The sequence below is a fragment of the Meriones unguiculatus genome, chromosome 1 (assembly GCF_030254825.1).
Source record: "Meriones unguiculatus strain TT.TT164.6M chromosome 1, Bangor_MerUng_6.1, whole genome shotgun sequence".
NCBI classification, from domain to species: domain Eukaryota; kingdom Metazoa; phylum Chordata; class Mammalia; order Rodentia; family Muridae; genus Meriones; species Meriones unguiculatus.
The window spans coordinates 175,741,785-175,758,437 of record NC_083349.1 but is presented as its reverse complement, the minus strand read 5'-3'; the positions used below and the strand labels follow the sequence as shown (position 1 = coordinate 175,758,437).

General features: G+C 39.8%; 1 protein-coding gene and 1 pseudogene across 1 annotated transcript; both read left to right on the top strand.

The window, feature by feature from the left end:
* Positions 1 to 3,575: 3,575 nt before the first annotated feature.
* On the top strand, positions 3,576 to 4,920 carry LOC110542905 (olfactory receptor 10D3-like; annotated as a pseudogene).
* Positions 4,921 to 15,397: 10,477 nt separating this feature from the next.
* LOC110542907 (olfactory receptor 10D3-like) lies at positions 15,398 to 16,354 on the top strand. The gene has a single exon (XM_021629388.1). The coding sequence runs from the start codon at positions 15,419 to 15,421 to the stop codon at positions 16,352 to 16,354; it is 936 nt and encodes a 311-aa protein (XP_021485063.1). The 5' UTR covers positions 15,398 to 15,418.
* Positions 16,355 to 16,653: the final 299 nt, after the last annotated feature.

Here is a 16,653-nt window from a genome sequence, read left to right as displayed (position 1 = left end):
CTGTCTTTCTTTGTTTCTTTCCTTCTCTCTGTCTTTCTTCTTTTGTTTCTTTTGTTAAGAAGTTGATTTTCATTTTATGTGCCTTAGTGTTTCGCCTGCAAGTCTGTCTATGTGAGGGTGATAGGTCTTGGAGTTACAGATAGTTGTGAGCTGCCATATGGGTGCTGGGAATTGAATCTGAGTTCTCTGGAAGAGCAGTTGGTGCTTTTTATTTATTTATTTATTTATTTTTTATTCTTTCTTTCTTTATTTATTTTTTCAATGCAGTTTATTCAGGAACCTTGAACAATCCTCGGACCCTGGGGAAAGCCAGCCCACAGCTTAAATAGCCTCTGGGTAGCCAACCCAGGCGTGCCACGTGTGCAATGCAGATAGGTCCACATACATGGAAGCAAGCCAGATCCTCAGCCTTAGCCAAATGTGGAATTGTTCGTGACAGAGAGCACTCACCATCGGGAAGGTGGAAGGCGGAAACCAGCTCCATCTTTAAGGCATAGCATTTAACCTCTGATCCATCTCTCCAGCTCCAGGGTGTGTTTCTAAGAGAAACACCTATTGCACAGAGGCTTAGAGACAAGGATTTCACCTTCTCCCCTTGAATCTAAGACCCAGACCACACACTCATCCCTGTTATACTTCCAGCATAATTTAAATGGTTAGTAATTTTCAAAACTATGAATGAGTATGAGGGGTAAATTAAAAAGGTTCATAAACAGTTTCCAAGAACAGGTTTAGAATTTGATTGAATGGAGCATCTAGTTCTCCATCTTTGCCAAAGAATGGCTTAAACTCACAAAGATCCTCTTGCTTCTGCCCTGTAAGCATTGAGATTAAAGGCATGGCCTTAGATGCTTTCTTGAAAAGAGCTGTGCATTGAGGGGCTAAGCAGAGGATCTTGAAAGTGTAGTTAGGTGATTTGTGCATTTGACTTGGCCCAGAGCAGAGTGCAGTAAACAACTTTGCCATTTATCATTGTGCATTTATTCAGAAATAGAAAAGTACAAATTAAAGGAAGAGTTTAGGAACTGGTACTTTACAAAGAAACAAAACAATACCAAACAAAACAACTTGTGGTGTATTAAAATAAAACACTGTTTAGAGTCCAAATAACACTTTTTTAAACCTGTGTGAATTACCCTGTTCTCTAACAGTCTCACAGATCTTTAAATTTCTTTTCTAATTTTGTAGTGACCCCATCTGCAACATTTATTACCACTGTATTATCACCCCTACTTCTGACTTAGATGCAGGAGGTTTGTTTTTAGACTGCAAACAACACTGACAGGATCTCGTTGTATTACGACAGCCCTTCCACCAAGGACAGGGATGGAATTCAGAATTCATGCTTCCTTCCCTCTTCCATCTTGCCAGTAATTGTACCAAGATTTTTATTCAATGTAAAGGCTGTTTACCCAGGTCAAAGTGTGATAAAGCAGGAAATGATCAGAGTAACCATTTATAATACAGCATGGATAAATTTATCACTTTTTTTCCTGTAGAAAAATATGATTAGAGATAAGGAAAGTCAGTTATGTATTGTAGCACCACACGAAGGATCAAGATCAGATGTGATGCAAAACTTGAGAAGTTGGGGATCAGAAATCATAATTCAGTTTATGCATTAGTATTATTTAATATGTTGGTTACTACATTTAAGTAACATTAATGCTACTGCAATTTGCTGTTAATGAGTTGTACAACTTCCAAACAAAACCTCACATAGAATGTCTGGTGGTGTCAAAGTTACTTCTATCCTTGTGAACAACACTCCTCCTAGACTCCATTCTCTTTTGGTATCTGAGTGGGAGGATTATAAGTAAAAATTGACAATTTGCATGCCTTTCTATTAAATGTAAATGGAGATGAAGGAAATAGTGTGAAAAGCAATTATACATATATTTATATAAATGTATTATATTTTAAAATTACACAGATAATTTCTAATTAGGTTCAACTTCCTGTTTCTGAGGACCTGCTTAATCACGAACAAATGTGAGTTGTCTGATAATTTGCTGGGGGCCTTCCCGGGGTGGGGAAGCTGCTCTGGCACGGGAGAGGAGTCTTTGCTGACAGGGCAGGCCTCAGAGGAGATGAGGAGTCGGCCAGGCGTGGGAGTGAGCCAGGTGCAATGGACAGGGGAATCTCGCTCGCAGCTGTGTGTTTGGCAATCAGGCCACTTCTGTTCTGTGGCTCTGACGTCTAGCAATCAGGCTGTTTCTGTGGCTCTGATTAACTAGTAATCAGGTGCTTCTTTATTTATACAAGTTTCACAGAACAGAGACTTATGATTATCCACATGGTACAGAGAATGTGTTAGATTTTTTCATTACAAGTACAGGGTCACAAGTTCAGTTACAATTAGAAAATACAAACAGTACAGATCTTCTTCTTCTTCTTCGTCTTGTTATTATTATTATTATCCCTATAACTCCCACGTAAAGAATATAAAGTATATGTCCTCCAAAGCAAAAACATTTAATATATGACAGCTTACTTTGTAATATGAGAGCATTCCAGACGAACAGAAAATATTTGAAGTAATCTTTTAATGAATAGCAGATACTAATACTTACCTTCTCTTACTATATGTATCATCATCTATGCTATAAAGTAGGAAAAGTTTATTTTAGTCAATCTATCTTACTTACTGAGTTTTATTCCTTCAGGAGGGTACCCTGTGCCACCCCTCTTATCTTTAAACCACACATTTAGAGACCTTTAAGCCTATAATAAAAAGAGGCCTTAAATCTGTGACCTATTCTCCTGGCCAGTCAGGGTCTGTCAATTGTCTCTGTGTACCCTGCACCAAAATACTGCTTGAGTTAGCTCAGGGGCAGATACTTCCAGAAGATCCCTCAAGTAATGGACTCATCTAGCCGTGTGCTTATCTGTGCTTAATGATCTCCAGGGCATAAGGAAGACTTCCAAATAGTGGCCAGATAAAGGTAATTTTAGGATTTTCCTAAAAAACAAACAAACAAACAACAACAACAACAACAACAACAACAAAACAGACATTTTTTCTCAGGAAAAGATATAAATTGGATCACAGTGCAGAAAATCCCCAATAATGCAACATGCAGAGACCAGAACACAAAAGTCAGAGATAGAAGGACAGCGATTGTATCAGTCTGCTTAGCTTTGCTGGAACTGCGTCAAGCAGCTGTGACTCTGACCATTTCCAGGGGATATGGCAGTGCCATTTACAGATGGAAGGAAAGTGTTTGTAGCAATCCTCTCAGCCTTGCTGGAACTGTGTCAAGCAGCTGTGCTGGCTTCATGACTCTTGCCACTTCCAGTGAATACGGCTGTGCCAATATTAAATTTAGTTGTCACCTGACCAAAAATAATCATGGATATCAAATAGCCAGCATAATTACTGGTTAGCCAGATTTAGGAAAACTGGATCTGTGATAACAGGTGGTTACTGTAACGTATTTACCAACTACAAACTACTCTGTTATCTAGCTTACTGTTTGAGGAAACTGAGGCTGAATGTGAAGCAGTATTTGAAGTAGATTCATCACTGGTCCCCTTTCCGTCATTGGCTTTATTTTGTTCTCAGTTACTAATGGATGCCCTTGCCTTCCTTCTCCAGAGCTGCCTGTGCCATGAGCATGAGGAACTACTCCTCGGTAGCAGAGTTCATCCTGCTGGGAATCTCTCACAGTGAAGGACTAGAAAGCATGCTGTTTGTCCTGTTCCTGGTCTTCTATGTCTTCGCCTTGCTGGGGAACCTGCTCATCTTCCTCACCATCCTGGCTTCCCCCAACCTCCACACCCCCATGTATTTCTTCCTGGGGAACCTGGCAGTGTTTGACATATTCTTCCCTTCTGTGAACTTCCCTAAGATGATGGACTACCTAGTAGGGCAGAGACGCACCATCTCATACCGGGGCGTACCTCCCAGGTCGTTTTTTTTAATATCACAGATGCTCTTTTCCTTCAATGTTTATTTTTTCTTGGCTTTCTTTAAGGGCTTTATTTATTTCTTCCGTTATTTTTTGTTTGTCCCCACCCCCCATTTTTCCTGGATTTCTTTAAGGGATTCATTCACTTCCTTTAAAAAGACCTTTATTATCTTCATAAAGTTTGTTTTAAGGTCTTTTTCTTAGGCTTCAGCTGTGTTGGGATATTCAGGGCCTTCTGTAGTAGGATAGCTGGGCTCTATTGATGACATATTGCTCTGTCTGTTGTTGAGTTAGTTCTTATGTTGGCGTTTAGGCGTCTGGGTTTGGGTGAGTATAGGTCGAGGTGCTGATTTGTGGGGTTGTCTAGGTTGGATGGGTGTTTTGTTCCTTGGTTTCTTCTTCCTCTCTCCCTTCTGGCCTGGGGGGCCTGGGGTCGAACAGGGCTCTCCACCTGAGTTGGAGACTGGCCTTCTTGTGGCCAGGGTGGTCTCTTTTCGAGCAGGGGATCTCTGCCTAAGTTGGGCGCTGGAGTTCTGGTGGGCTGTGTGGCCTCTGATCCAGGACGGCGTCTCCATCTGAGTTGGAGGCTGCTATAGGGTGATGAAGCGGGAAGAGGGGATTGGGGATAGGGGGACACCAGGAGCGCCTACATGAAGTTCTGGTGGTTGGGCTGGAGGATGTAATATTGAGAAGAGGAGGGGAGAGGGGATTGGACACTGAGTGTTTACTGTATACAGTGGTTGTCCGTGACTGGAGAGTCCTTATTTGTCACCCTATGAGGACACAATCATCACTTAACCGCAGGTGTGCACCTGCTGCACAGCAGGCACTTGGCTGGGGGGCTTTGTACGTGGGAGCATCCTCGCGTTTCTTATTTTTAAGGTACCTTGCTGTGACCCCAGTGAGGTGGACAGTTTTTTTCTGTAACATTCCTGTGGTGCTGTCTCTGCCTTGTGCACACATCTCCTTCGCACAGATTGTTGTTTTACCATCACATCAGGATACATGAAACTCGGTATTGTCTTAAAATGTAATAGTTAGCAGTTAAAGATACCTTATTTTAATGTTAAGATGAATCTTGACAATGTTATGCTAATTTCAAAGGCTATGTTCAACTGGTTGTATACTACGTCAAATGTCTAAAAGAGACATATCTGTGCTGACCTTAGAAGAGCTGTTGCTTTCTAGGGAAGAGTCCAGGAGTCAGAACTGACTGTTCATAGTTTCAGAAATCCTGATGATGTTGTAAATATTCTGGGTCTGAGCAGTGTTTGTAGGAAACTATAAATATTCTGAATATGATTTATTTTTTATTTTAAATAGGTAAATTTTATGGCTTATAAATTATTTTTTGAGAAAATATTGACAAGAAAAAGCAAGTGAGTCCTGGACAGAGTGTACATCATTATTGTTCCAGACATTATTGTTCTAGATTCATGATAACAGGGATATTCCCCCTCCACCTTTTATTGAAAATAGATTCTTTTCTTAAACATATATCCTGACTACAAATTTCCTCCCTCTACTCCGCCCAGTTCCTCCGATCTCCCCTTCCATTTGGGTCCCCTCCTTTTCTGTTTCTCATTAGAAAAGAAGAGTCTCCTAAGAGACAACAACAAAACATATCTATATGTATGTATATAGATATACATATGTATAGGACATATAGATATACATATATATAGGACAAAAAAAATCATGACACTGAAATTAGACAAGGCAAACCTTGTCAAACAGAAGGAAAAGGCCCAAGAGAAGGCCCAGGAATCAGAGACCCACTCATTCACACACTCAGGAGTCCCACTAAAACACTAAACTGAAAGCTGTAACATATGTGCAGAGGACCTGGCGCAGGCCCATGCAGGCCCAGTGCTTGCTGCCTCATAGAAAGTGTACTAAGATGTTGAAGGAAAGTGAGTCAGAAAGGGAATATTTAAATGTAATAATTAATTTCATCTTGCCTTAACTTTATACTCTCAAAGAAGCCTCCTTGGGGTGGGTTTTACATTTTATGTTTACTTAGAATAAATTATGGGTACTCACTAATGTGTGTGTGCTTGTGAGTATAGTGGCATGTCCATCTTTGTCTTTTATTATTGTTTTCAATCTATATATGCACAAATAACACAATCATAAATTCTTAACATGAATTACACATAGGTCTTGGTAAGCAATGTTCCATGACTCAATTTCATTCTGGCTGTCTGACAAATAAAACATTTAGAGAGGAAACTTGCTTAATGCATGAAGGATCTGAGACTGAGAAATGAAATTGTAACAAATGATACCATTTCCATCTGTTGTGTCACATTACTTAATGGCTCAGAGTTTTGCCAAGAATTCCAATTCCAGAAAAGTAATAAGACAAAACAGATAAGCTCGTTGCTCTCTCTCTCTCTCTCTCTCTCTCTCTGTATGTATGTATGTGTGTGCAATCACAAGTATGTGTTAGTGGTAGTAATTACTAGATCTGAGTTAGTTTCTTAGAATTACTTAAAGGACAATTACAAAATATAATTTATAATAAGAGCAACTGAAAAAGAGATGATTATAAATTATATTAGTGTTGGGTTGATTTTTCCTAACTCACGGTTGCTTTTTATAGTGAGCCAGTAGGAAGAAATTAAGATAATTAGCTTGAACTGGATAATTATTGATAAACATGTTAATTTCTACAATCACTTATGTAACTATTTAATATATAATACAACAATCTAAAATAACTAGTTTTTGACTAGATGTTGATAATGATTTTGAAATCAGAAAAGTGTTGTAAGTTTGTATCAAGGGGCATAGGAGGAGAAGAGGGAGGGAGGAAATGGGGGAAGGAATTGGGAGGAGACGCAGGAGAGAGCCACAGCCAGGATACAGAATGAATAAATAGTAATAAATAATTAATAAAACATTAAAAAAATAAGTTTGTACCAAGAATCCCCTAGGGACCTATACATGAAATTACAGTGTTAGCATATGGTTTAGGAAATAAAAATGCTCTTGCACTATGAAGAGCAAAACAAAATACTGGTTCTATATACGCAAAAATAAGGTTTAAAAAAAAGTCAGCTCAAGCTGCAGGTGGTGGGGCATGCTTTTAATCCCAGCCCTCAGGGAGGCAGAGGCAGGCAGATCAATGTGAGTTTGAAGCCAGCCTGGTCTACCAAGTGAGTCCAGGATATCCACGGATACCCAGAGAAACCCTGTCTCAAAACAAACAAATGAACAAACAAACAAGCAAACAGTCAGCTCAGAGCAGTGCACATTTTATAATGCCACAGAAAATAATTCCCTGATAATGCAAGTATGTAGAGGTGGGGAATGAGCTGATAATTCCCTGAAGCTGGCGGTATGAAGGACTGTAAAAAGGAGTGAGTTTTGTCAGTGTGAAGGAAATAGTTTTTCCAGCAATATTGTGTAGATTTATAAGTTCAGTGCTGTGAATTCTACATTTTTCTTCTTTCCATGTGTCTGTGTGTATGATGTACACACATATGTGTTTTCATGTGGAACTCCATGTTGCTGTTGAGAATCTTTCTTGATGGGTCTTAACCTTTTCACTGAGGTAGGGTCTCCCAATCAAACCCATAGTCTACTGATAAAGCAACCATATCTTTCAATCCTCATTTCTATGTTTAAAATGGATTAGTTTTACAGTACTGTAAATTATGTTAGAAATGCTTTTTTAAATACTTGTAATTATTTCTATTTAAAAAGATGTTTTTAAGAGAAATAGTATTATAAGAGATTTCACTCATATGGGACATTCACACACACATACATAAGTAAATAAAATACATAAATAAAAAAATAAAATTAAAAACCCAGTGCCCGGAATGGGTTGTGAGTTTCCATAGAACCTAAACAATACAGGCTATTATCAATGCTAAAGATTGCCTTCAAAGTGGTCAGTAAGACTCTTTTGCTGCAGACAACACACACTTCAATCATAGAACACAGGAAAATCAATCGAGCTGGTACTGACCTGGAATCTCCATCTTTACTGATTAGCTTTCATAGTGCTGGAAGGTGCTATGTATGGGAGTAATAATAATTTTACATGGCTATGAACTCTGTGAACTACAAAAATAACTGCCCTGAAAACACATGCTCAGTAGGGCAATTGTGGAATAAACATTGTGAGAGTAACCAATTACTGATTAGATTTAAATAATACCCCACAAGATGAAATCCATACCTTGAACTATTTTTCAGGACAGGAACCTATGGCTAGGCAGGTCTTAGCCCCTAGAAAAAAACCCTACTATTATTTTTCTAAATATAAATAGCATTAAGCATAATCCCTATTTAAAAAAATAAATAATAATAAAATGAATAAGAATTAATAACCAAGCATGTTACTACTTTCAGAGTTAAGTCTGAAAAGGTTTTCTATTTCCTTAGACTTGAGCATGAGTTTTAAACTCATGTAGGCTAAAATTCAAATCCAATTACTAGGACTTACTTTTGAAACAAACATTTAAATTAATTATTTCTATTTTTGAAAGCTGTCTGCTGTTTAAAAACAAAATCAATGGAGCGCCAAGATGGCAGCATCAACTACGCAGGGAATCTGAACAGCAGTGCATCAGTGAGAGCAGGGTTAGTGGCAGGCTGTACTGTGGATCCCAAACCCCAGCATCTGTGTTTCTCAGGTGAGAGAAGAATCCACGGGGATATTCAAATGTCCATCTTTAGGCCACCCAGAAAATACCGGGAAAAATTCCCAGTGAAAATGGCTGTCCTGCCAAAAGCAATCTACAGATTCAATGCAATTCCCAAATTCCCATCAAATAACAACCCTTTTTTTTTTTTTTTACAGACCTTGAAAGAATAATTCTCAATTTCTTATGGAAAGACAAAAAATCCAGAATACCTAACACAATCCTGTACAATATAAGATCTTCTGGCGGTACCTCCATCCCTGATCTCAAGCTGTACTATAGAGCAAAAGCAATAAAAACAGCATGGTACTGGCATAGAAACTGACTGGTGGATCAATGGAATTGAATTGAAGACCCAGAAATAAACCCACACACCTATGGTAACTTAATTTTTGACAAAGAAGCCAAAACCATACAATGGAAAAAAATATAGCATCTTCAACAAATGGTGCTGGTCTAACTGGATGTCCACATGTATAAAAATGAAAACAGATCCATATTTATCACCCCTCTCAAGAGTAAAGTCCAAGTGGATCAAAGGCCTCAACATAAAACCAGACACACTATATCAGTAGGAAGAAAAAGTGGGGAAGAGCCTTGACGTCATTGACATAGGGGACAACTTCCTGAACCAACAGCACAGTCTCTAAGCTCAACAATCAATAAATGGGACCTCATGAAACTGATAAGCAAAGGGCACTGTCATCAGAACAAAATGAAGCTTACAGATTGCGAAAAGATCTTCATCAACCCTACATCTGACAGAGGGCTAATATCCAGAATATATAAAGAACTAAAGAAGTTAAATACCAACCAACCAAGTAATCATCTTATGAAAGAAGGGGGAGATAGAAATACCTGGAAGGGTCTGGAGCTCCACAAGAACAACAGAACCAAATATCTTGGCCCAGGGGTCTTTTCTGAGACTGATATTCTAACCAAAGACTATTCATCTAGGTAACCTGGAACCTCTGCACATAGTTAGCCCTTGGCAGCTCAGTCTTCAAATGGGTTCCCTAATAAGGGGACCACGGGCTGTCTCTGACATAAACTCAATGGCTGGCTTTTGATCACCTATCTCTGAGGAGCCTGACCAGGCCACAGAGGAAGACTATGAAAGACAGTCCTGATGAGACCTCATATGCTGGGGTCAGATGGAAGGGGAGGAGGTTCTCCACTATCAGTGGACTGGGGAAGGGGTATGGGAGGGGATGAGGGAGGGAAGGAGGGCAGAATTGGGAGGGAATGAGGGTGGGGCTACAGCTGGGATACAAAGTGAATAAATTGTAATAAATAAAAAGTTATATTAAAAATAATAAAATACATTTTCCCAGCAAAGAAAAAAAATAAAAAAATGAGGTACATATCTAAACAGAGAACTCTCAACAGAGGAATATCCAATGACAGAGAAGCACTTAAAGAAAAGCTCAAAGTCATTAGTCATACAAAAAATTCAAATCTAAACAACCCTGAGATTTCACCTCACAACATCAGAATGTCTAAGATCAAAAACTCAAGGGATGATGCATGCTGGAGAGGTTGTGGAGAAAGGGGAACCCTCCTCCACAACAAGGAGGACCCTAGGGAAGAGGCTGAAACCTCATTCAGAAGGGCAAACAGGATAGATAGCAGAAGTAGAAGACAAGGAATAAGACAGGAGCCTTCCACAGGGGGCCTCTGAAAGACCCTTTCCATCAGGGTATTGAAGGAGATACTGAGACTCATAACCAAGCTTTGAGCAGAGTACAGGAAACCTTATGGAAGAAGAGGGAGACAAAAAGATCTGGAGGGGACAGGAACCTCACAAGGAGACCAACAGAGCCAAAGAACCTGAGCCCAGAGGGGCCTGCAGAGACTGATACTCCAAATAAGGATCATGCATGGAGAGAACCTAGACCCCCTGCTCAGTTTCCAAGTGGGTTCTTTAGTAAGGGGGGCAGGGGCTGTTTCTGATATGAACTCAGTGGCCTGTTCTTTGTTCAGCTTTCCCTGGGGGGTGCAGCTTTACCAGGCCAGAGAGGAAGACAATGCAGCCAGTCCTGATGAGATCTGATAAGTTAGGGTCAGATAGAAGGATGGGGAGGTCCTCCCTTATCAGTGGACTAGGGAAGGGGCATAGGGGGATAAGGGGGAGGGTGAGTGGGACTGGGAGGAAATGAAGGGGGCTACAGACTGGATATAAAGTGAATAAATAAATAAATAAATGAATAAATAAATACAAAATCAATATTGAATAAAGGTGTAAGTAAGAAGTGAAAGTGTCTATAACTATGTGATTAGAGGAAGGTTATTGAAATATGATAATTATTATTTCAAACTGGGGACATTAAGGTCTATTCTGTATCTTTTTCTTCCCCTAACCAAGACAACGATAATAAAATGTTGTTAAGATTATTTTAAATCTGTTGTCCTTGTCACATTTTATACCTGCAATATTCAAAAGGCAGGACAGCCAAGAGTTTTCATGTGCCTATGAGCATGCTGTGTGAACATCTGTAAAAAGTGTTTATATAGACCTACTAGAGTTATTTTTATGAATTGTGAGCAAATTCTAAGCCTTTAAAAAATGTTTGTAACTGATAAACAAAACCACAAAATTATAATGTTAATGGAATACTATGCAATGTTTTGATGTATGCATGCATTATATAAGCTTAACCCAGGTGAACATACCTATTTGTGGTGAAAACTTTCATATTAGTTTTTCTTAGCCTTTTGAAATGTTAAGCAATTAATTTTGTTAGTCAGTCATCTTACTTTGCTGCATAGCATGCCTACTTTGCGCACACAGACTGTCTTACTCTATCTAACTCTAACTTAGACTTCACCGATCACTCTTTCCTCATACCTTCTCCTGTCTCTGGCTTCTTGCAAACAACATTGAACTCTTTGAGGCTGATATCTGTAGGCCTTACCTACAAGTGATCCCATGCAGTACTTGTCTCTTAGTCCCTGGCTTATTTCACCTAACAGAAGGATCTTCACTTCTATCTCTGTTGTTACATAAAACAGACTATTTTTTTTTTTTTTGTTTTTTTTTTTTTTTTTTTTTTTTTTCAATGCAGTTTATTCAGGAACATTGAACAATCCTCGGACCCCGGGGAAAGCCAGCCCACAGCTTAAATAGCCTCTGGGTAGCCAACCCAGGCGTGCCACGGGGGCAATGCAGATAGGTCCACATACATGGAAGCAAGCCAGATCCTCGGCCTTAGCCAAATGTGGAGTTGTTCGTGACAGAGCGCACTTACCATCGGGAAGGTGGGAGGCGGAAACCAGCTCCATCTTTAAGGCATAGCATTCCGCAGCTCTCTACAGTTCCCCCTTTTTGTTTTAGACACATCAGGCAAGAGTAGAGGTCTGATCTCTGATATTAGAAATAAATTGGGACTTTGTACAGATGTTCATTTAGGTGTCATCCACCCAAAGAGCATCAGACCGTCCGATACCTTTTTCTCAGAGGCGGGACCTGGGGCATCAACCCGCATGCAATCAGACATGCTCTTCTCTGGGTCCAAAGCGGCTGACCCTGAGTGCAGTGCTTAGCCTCGCATCCTGAGCGTATCATTTTAGCTTTTTATGGTATCCAACCATGCTTGGGGAGAATGTCCTGCTTCAATGGCTGTAAAGGCCTGAATGATCATGGCTGCATCACACTGTTGTGAGACTCTAATCTTGCATATATACCACAGGCAAACCAAGGAGACCAACACCAGAAGGCCTGCTAACACTCCCATGCCCGCCCATTCCTTCAGATGATTCATGGCTGCAGCAATCCATGTTGATAATCCTCTGGCTAGTCCTGCGTCCACTCTGGTAGAATTTACTGTGACAATGGCCACTCTCAGCTGCTCCATCATAGTATCGAATTCTCCAGTCCAATTACCTAAAATATAGCTCGACAATTGTTTAGACAGATTTGCAGCGCAGGAAAAATTCTCATGTTGTATGCTAGTGACACAAAGTCCAGTGGCGCAATCGGTTAGCGCGCGGTACTTATACAGACTATTTTTTTAATCAATGAGAACTAGTTTATTGTGTATGTCTACCACATTTCCTTTATCTACTCATTAATTGATGATGTTTCTATTGTGACTAGTTCTATAATGGACATGGGAGGGCAGATATATCTTTGACATAGACTTCTTTGTATATATACTGATGAATATACATTCATCAGTATATATACAAATGCTAGATCATATGGTAGTTCTATTTTTAACTTTAGATAAACTTACAAGCTGACTGTTGTAACAGCTGTACTAATTTATATTTCTAGCAATGCACAGAATTTCTCATTTTTTACATCTTTGCTCATACCTGTTACCCTTAGTCTATTTAATAATAGTCATTCTTAATAGTAAAAGTTGACAGTAGGTACTGAAGTAGAACTAGATCAGTTTTGCTGTACTATTGATGGTAGGATGACTACAGATAATAATTGCATATTTCTATAAAAGGATAATAACATATTTTCATAATATTTCCATGATTAATAGATTATAACATTATAAAAATGGTAATGGAGACATTATATAGCAAGAGATGAAAGCCTATAATTATACTCTCTGTTCCTTCATGTTTCTTTCATCTAGGGATGGATCCCTTGGGGACATTGTCTCAAAATAAATCATGTACAACAACACTCTCCAGCTCAAACATATTATAAAGTCATACATTTGAGGCCATACTAGAAGTAAAGTTGTATATAATCAATGCCTTGGATTCAAGAGGAGAAGATGCAATGTTTTGCATTTCCATCCATCCAATCTTATTCAAAATAAAATTTTGGATTAGAAACATATCCTTCTACCCTAAAGACTTTACGAAAAACTTTACGTGTTTTCAATCAGCTGGTATGTGGTTGGGGTTCTTCCTGTTTCTGATTGTTACTGGTTGCTCTCCTTATATGGCTCTTCTCCTCTACACTATAGAAACATAGCTGCTGTCTGGTCATTTGATCTGAGTAAGCAATGGAAGGAGGAGAAATCAGAGGACTGCAGAGAACTCTTACCTGTGGCCAGATTTTCTGATATATTATGAAGCCCTTACCATAGAAGGCAGACATGTTGGGAATAAAGTGGTGTTGTATACATAGAATGGCTACTAGAGAAAGGTGGGAGACAAAGAAGGAGGTAAGGCAGAATCTTTGGTTAGAAATCTTAGTTTTCAATTATAAAATTAGAAGTATTTTTTCTTGTTCATTCTTCTATTCATGTTATGTACATGAATATGATCATAGGCATCAGGCACCAAACAATTATCAGTGAATAGGGTGATAGTGAAACCTTGCAAGCGGAAGTCAGAGTTTTTACCCTCTTTGTACAAAAATGGCAACCACTTTTGTGTCCCTGAGACAGTCTAGTAGTTTGAACCATCTGAGATGGATATTCACTACTTTCTCAAGTGACTCACTCATGTTGACAAAGAGCTGGTCTGGGATGTTTTTCCACTGGGGGAATGTCAGAGTCTTTTTTTCTTGAGAAGGGTGTGCATGAAACTGCAATACTGAGTCAGACTACAGGAGGTGAGGATTTAGTGAGGAGATTGAGTTGTCTGCACTTGGCTCCATGAAATATGTAGGAGAAACTTGTCATTTGATCTGAGTAAGCAACTGAAGGAAGAGAATCAGAGGACTGTAGAGAACTTTTACATGTTAGATGCTATGATATGTTACCAAGCCCTTAGCATAGAAAGCACACATTTTGGGAAATAAAGGTATGGGTGTGTGCATGTGTGTTTGTGTGCATGCATGTAGCATGGCTAGTAGGGGAAGGTGGGAGATGTTCACCATTGCTTATCTGCTTCTTGACCTAGAAACATAAAGATGCAGATTAAAGAGAGAGCTTACCATGTTTTAGCATACACAATGGCCTTTTATTTCTGCTGGCGTAATCATAGCAGATGTTAAGAGTCTGAGGGAAATAGCACTTTCCTGACATGTGTGCCTTACTCAATGATCTTCAATAGCAATCAGACCCCACAAACACACAGTTTTTGACATGCCAGTCAAAAACTACATAAGTAGACTGGGTTCCTATGTAGCACATGCTACCCATGTAGCAAATGTCTATTACCCCAGCTACTGGGGAGGCCGATGTAGAGCTTTGAATAAAGGGAAAGGCTCGAGGACCCAGCAAGACCTCTTTGGAAAATCAGACTGATGAACTAACACCCCTACATAAACAAAAAACAAACAAACAAATAAGTTTTAAAAGCTATAAACACTGTAGCATCCATTTCTAATTGCATTGTTATAGAATATGAAGTTTTTCTGTTTTTACCGTGTCGTCACTTAGTGTTATATGCACAAGATGCAGTTGTTAAAAGTAGCCTTATTGTGTTTGTGCTCATTTGTGAGAAAGGCTAATGGAAGCATCTTACCCTCAACCAGTCTTCTCAAAGAAGCTTATAGTTTTTTTAAAAAAATATATTTTTTAACCCCAGGAAGGTGCTTAAAGTTCCAGAGGAAGCAGACACCTTTCAGGTCAAGGTTGGATGGTAATTGAGAGGTTTGTCTGACAAAATTTTCACGGGAAAGATAGTAACATCTGAATTATACCTGATGTTAGGCCAGGATGGAAGAGAGTAAACAGAATTAGTGATCAGTGTTGATCACTGTAAGACATTTGAAACTATGAAGAAGAGCTATTCCGTCATATAATTTAACACATGAGTCTAATGAGGCCAGATGTGGCACATCAGTTTACTGAATGCAAAGGGCAGATTCATCACTTGTTCCTTTTCCGGCATTGGCTTTGCAGCCATTACATAAGATAGGAGTGAGTAGCTGTTCTCAGTTACTAATGGACACCCTTGCCTTTCTTCTCCAGAGGTGCCTGTGCCACAAACATGAGGAACTACTCCTCAGTGACAGAGTTCATTCTGCTGGGAATCTCTCACAGTGAAGGACTAGGGAGCATGCTGTTCGTCCTGTTCCTGGTCTTCTATGTCTTCGCCTTGCTGGGGAACCTGCTCATCTTCCTCACCATCCTGGCTTCCCCCAACCTCCACACCCCCATGTATTTCTTCCTGGGGAACCTGGCAGTGTTTGACATATTCTTCCCTTCTGTCAACTCCCCTAAGATGATGGACTACCTAGTAGGGCAGAGACACACCATCTCATACCAGGGCTGTGCCTCCCAGGTCTTCTTTTACCACACCCTGGGTGGTACTGAGTGTTTCCTGTATGCAGTGATGGCTTATGACCGCTTTGTGGCTATTTGTTATCCCATGAGATACACGATCATCATGAACCACAAGGTCTGTACCTGCCTCACAGTGGGCACTTGGCTGTGGGGCTTTGCACATGGGAGCATCCTCACATTTCTCATCTTCAGGTTGACCTACTGTGGCCCCAATGAGGTGGACAGTTTCTTCTGTGACATTCCTGTGGTGTTGTCCCTGGCGTGTGCTGACACTTCTCTGGCACGGACTGTGAGTTTTACTAACATTGGTGTTGTTGCACTTGTGTGTTTTCTTCTCATTCTCATGTCTTACACTCGTATTGTTATCTCCATCTTGAAAATCCGTTCCTCAGAAGGCAGGTGTAGAGCCTTCTCCACCTGCAGTGCCCACCTGACATCCATCATCTTGGTCTACGGTCCCGTGATTCTTGTTTATCTCAGACCTGCTTCTAGTCCTTGGCTGGATTCTGTTGTCCAGGTGTTTAATAATGTTGTCACTCCCTCCTTCAATCCTCTGATTTACACCTTGAGAAACAAGGAAGTGAAGTTAGCCCTGAAGAAGATGCTAACTCAAGTGGCCCACCCAGCCTCTCAGGTATAAGGACTAGGAGAAATTCCTCTCTGAGGTTTCTTGGAGCTGCTTCTGGCCCACTGTCTTTACCACTCTTTCTTCCAAAAAGTCTTACCAGTTATGTCATTGAAATTGTGTGGATGGCCGGGTTTCAGACTTATAACTTTGGCAATGCTCTCTAGATTATGCCTTAAGTTTCTCCATTTTTAGTTTGCTAAATTTATATATCTTATCTGCTCCATGTACCATTTCAAGTGATTATCATGAAACTGTTTCTACTTCATGTATTGCATGGGGCCTTCATGTTGTGTTTCTTTTTTTCTTTCTAG

Excerpts from the sequence above, each read along its gene's own strand:
- LOC110542907 (XM_021629388.1), top strand. The coding sequence starts at position 15,419 with ATGAGGAACTACTCCTCAGTGACAGAGTTCATTCTGCTGGGAATCTCT.